This window comes from Durio zibethinus, chromosome 23 (assembly GCF_047325235.1).
Source record: "Durio zibethinus cultivar Kanyao isolate XHJ-2024 chromosome 23, ASM4732523v1, whole genome shotgun sequence".
NCBI lineage: Eukaryota > Viridiplantae > Streptophyta > Magnoliopsida > Malvales > Malvaceae > Durio > Durio zibethinus.
In genome coordinates, this window is record NC_143184.1 from 10665485 (window position 1) to 10670002 (window position 4518).

A 4518-nucleotide genomic window follows, 5' to 3' on the forward strand; every position below is an offset into this window, starting at 1 on the left:
TGTTATTTATTTAGTCCATTACCGGTCACCGCTCAATGGCAACTATGACTCAACCCAGCCCCGTTAGCACCAGATCTTAAGTTTCATCTTCACTTCCAATCAAAGTTGGTTGTTGTACATAGGAGGTAATGAAGGGGATCTTACCAGCCTTCCTCAGCAGCAATGATGCTGAAACAGAATATCATTATTCATTCAACTCAAACAGCCAATGCAGTTATAGATGAAACTGCTTCACCGATTGAAACCAGATGCAATGCATGAGCATATAGTAGTTGTCTGTTAAACATCCAACTTAAAACTAATTAACAGTAAGTGAAAGAGTCCAACTTAAATATAAGATTACAAGAAATTAAATATTTATTATATGCTGGATAACACCACTTTAACAAGATCCCATCATGTGTAGGTAGAAATAGAAAAAACCTATCACGTGACAAATTTATAAAAGACAACAAAAGAAAATCTTAACTCTGATACCATGAAAAAATCTCTATAAAAAAACTATTTTATTTTTTTATATGTTTCTTATTACAATACTAGAATTACATAAAAATATATAGGTTAAAGATTGAATATTCTCAGCCTTAAAACCTGAGATTTTCATGTATTAAAACCGCTAATCAAAAGAGTAATTTATTCTCTGCACATGATAAGAAAATATCTAATGAATTTGGTATAATAACCCAAATCACTTCTTATTCTAAAAATAAGATACCTAACTAAAATAGATAAAATCAACTAATCAAACAATAATGAAGATCAGATTTCCACATTGTCAAACTGCAAACTACAGAAAAATTACATGGACTGTCATCGTTACTACAGTTTCAATTGTTTAGCTCGTTTGTGAAGCTACCAAACTGTAAAGGCTGCTCTGTGGAAAAATTTTATTACTAGCAAAATTCTATTACTACTTCATCCTCACCAAACCCAAATCTTGTATATGTAAAATGATTTAATTACTCCTGTTGACTCAATAAAGCATATTCTCACTTTAAGTCAATAAGAACAAAGTGGATCACTTAAGTACGAGAAAAGGTGATCATCCAAAGCAAGAAGCACCATGCAACTAACCTTCATTATACAACAAAAGCTAACAGGCCAGACTAATGATTATAAAGAACGGAAGCAGTACCAGTTACATGTGACTCCAAAAAACTAAAAGATTTAGTCAGATTTAATCTTTCGCATTGTGACTATAGAACTTAACAAAGACACTCTGCTCTAGAATACATACAGAACAAGTTCTAAGATATATTTCAGGGGAAATGACCTTCATATTTCCATTTAGTGAAAGTGAAACTCCTAGAAAATTTCTAGGTTGAATATCCTAGAAGGTTTTCGCGAAGCTTTCTCGATATGAAAGCTAATGCAAAAGGATAAAGCATGATGTTGATTCATTTGGTGCAGCAAAATACAACACATTATATGGTGTCAGAGAAACCACCAGATTGGATTAACTCATCACAGATCATAACCAAACTCAAGTGGTCCATTTTTTTTTTATGAGAAACAATAATAGTATAACTTCCAGCATAATCCAAGGATGCTCCAAATCATTTTCGAAGATCATGAAAAGGCACCATTTTGTTATTATTGGAATTGTGGTAAATTTCTAGCAAATGACGTCTAAAAAGAATTTAAACAGCCTTATTAGATTTATTTAAGGAAAAAAAAAGTAAAGAGGGTCGAGAAGAGTTCCCAAATCAATAAAAGGGGAGAAATCCTTCTAGAGAACTGAAAGAGTTAACAACATCGAAAGTACAATGTGTACAAGCTGTGATGAAGACAGCAAAATCACATTAGTCAGACATCAGGATATAAATCAACAGGCAAGGAAAGTAAAATAACATTTTGAAATGGAACTGCCAATGTACCAAACGTTAAGTAAGTATGCAAAGGCTACCATAAAAATAAAAATTTCTTCCAATTCTTCTCCAAAAATCATTCCCATGATATACACCTTCAAGAAGCCCAGCCCTCATCTAGTCATCAAAATACAAGTCTGCCCAGTGTCAATGTGGATCATTGAGTCTCATATGGAATGATATCACCAATTGCGCCAAAAACCTTGGTGATAGAAACAGCTTCAAAGGGATATGCTTAAGATGCTGATGCAGTAGCAAGGACCACTGGATTCCACTTGATTCACAATCCACCAACAAGTGAGAAGTAATTCCAGTATATGTGCAGGACGGGGGAAAAAGGATAGTACAAAAGTTGATATCATTCATTTCTTACAAAAGAAAGAGGAGTTTTTTGCTGCATGTTAACCTCTCAACAGCTCATGAACACAAATCTCCTTAAGCAAATTTTCCACCTCAGTGGACAGAAGCATCAAATCTTGGCTCATAAAAGCAAACCTGACTATTGTATGACTGAAGAGCACAGCCAGCAATCCAAGACCAAACCTTTTTATCCACATCATAAAGGAGGCCCTTCCCTTGGTTCCAGGATGTGAAGCATATAAGATTATCCTGTCCAAAGCACTCAAATCTCTCAGCTGATAGCCTCAACAAAGCTCGAAAATACTTAGGTGGCATTCTACTTATCTCCACCCACATAATCTTAGCATGATCCAATTCCCAAATTCTCATACTCTGTAGAGTGCTATAAAGACCAATTCTTCCAACCAGAAACAGGCGCTTCTGTGTCCCGGTAACCAAATAACCATCTAACAAAGATCTTGGGAACTTTGCTGGAATATGCTCCCAATATCCTGAATCCAGTCGATACATCATCAAACCAAGTGGTGAAAGGGTTTCCAAATACAACCTGGAGTCACAATACGCCATCTTTGAGGAGCAAAGATTAACAGCAGGCATTATCTGGTGGACTGTCCACGTATCAATCTTTGAATCATAGACTTCAGTGGGCAGTGACTTATCACCATAAATATCACTTGTGGCTATAACCTTAAAAGATTTATCTGTTCGATCCACAACCATAATCAATTGTCTTTGCTGGTTATAATTCATGCTTGGCAGTGTTCTCCAAGTTTGTGTAAGAGGATTACATACTAAAGTTTTGAAAGTTAGACCATCTAGTCCAGAAAAGCAAACTAGACCACCAGAAGAGCCAACCAACCAGAAGGCCCACTGAGGCAAAAAATTAAAGGGAACTCTATACCAAGTTTTTAATGGCAAGCTAAAAATGGAGCATTGTGGAGTCTGTGAGTTCTTCCAAAATGTAAGTAGACAAGGCCCATGAGAAGGCACTTGTGAGTGAAACTTAAGAAAACTATTATCTTGAAGTATTGAGTTCCATCGTTTACAAACTGAACGAAGCCGAAATATCATAAATGGAGGAACCCTAGCCAAAATTTCATTCAGTAAGTCCTCAGGCAACATTGCCCATATGTTATCCTCCATTTGAACATCAGGATGAACCGCCTTACCAAATGTAGCAACTGTTTCCTCATCTAAGCCCCGTGGTTTAGTCTTTATCACCTTCTGCCTAGACGGACTAGTGTTCCTCGATCCTACACGACCCAACGGGCTTGTATTCCTCGACCCACCGCCCCTAATAGGTGACACTTGTTTAGGACAACTCTCTTCATCACGAAAAGCCTCATTTTTTATTAAGTGGGAACTTGATTCTCCAGACCCAGATTCAGATGATTCTCCAACACCATCCATAGCTATTAATCCTCAAAACCTTAAGCAACCCAATGTTGTTTTTTTAATTAAAACCGAGCCCAAAGACCCTAGCTTTCAAGCTCAAATAATGAATTCAAGTACCGAGCAGATAATTCCTCAACACCATCCGTAGCTATTAATTCTCGAAATAAAGCAACCCAATGTTGTTTCTTATCTAAAAACCAAGCTGAATGTCCCAATGCAAGTCGTTTTACACGCAAAAATCCTAGCTTTCAAGCTGAAAACAATGAATCAAGTACCACACAGCAAATCACAGAAACCCAATTAATAAACCAAATAACTGAACAATACCAGAAGCGTACTTCAGATAAAAAATTAAACCCCCCCCCCCCCCAATTTTTAATCAGATCCACGCATGATAATCTTGTAAACCCAAATTCAAAGAAATGATGGAAGCATTGAGTTTAAATCAATGGGACGATAAAAAAAACATAGAAAAGTTTGAATCTTGGAGAATATTAAGATGCGTTACCTTAAATTCAAACAAGTTTTCTGCTTGGTGAGGAAAATCCTTTGTCAGAAGTCAGGAGAAGTTAAATTCTGGCATAGAAATGAATGAGAGAACCTAACCTCAGGGTCAGGACTCTCTCTTAAATTGTTTTTCTGATTTATTTTGTCATTATTTGAGGGCGGAAAAAAAAATTTTAAATGGTTTATTTGGGTGAAAATTGGGGGCCCAATCTTGTCATGGCACGGGATGTTCATTGAAGACGTGACACAGTAGCAAACTTGAAATTGATTGGTCAATGACTTAAGAGGATTATTTCAAATGCTTAAAGCTAATGTCCCCCACCAATTACTCTTTAATCAAAGACAGAGACTAGAAATTATTGCATATATATATATTTTTTTATGAAAA

At 36.1% G+C, this 4518-nt stretch overlaps 1 protein-coding gene across 1 annotated transcript; it reads right to left on the reverse strand.

Annotated features, from left to right (window-relative positions):
- Positions 1-1706: 1706 nt before the first annotated feature.
- Positions 1707-4291, reverse strand: LOC111314605 (F-box/kelch-repeat protein At5g15710-like). Its single transcript, XM_022916125.2, has 2 exons — positions 4132-4291; positions 1707-3876 (listed from the first exon to the last, which is right to left on the reverse strand). Exon 2 carries the CDS (start codon positions 3636-3638, stop codon positions 2322-2324), a length of 1317 nt encoding a protein of 438 aa, XP_022771860.1. The 5' UTR covers positions 3639-3876; positions 4132-4291; the 3' UTR covers positions 1707-2321.
- Positions 4292-4518: the final 227 nt, after the last annotated feature.

Excerpts from the sequence above, each read along its gene's own strand:
- LOC111314605 (XM_022916125.2), bottom strand. The coding sequence starts at position 3,638 with ATGGATGGTGTTGGAGAATCATCTGAATCTGGGTCTGGAGAATCAAGT.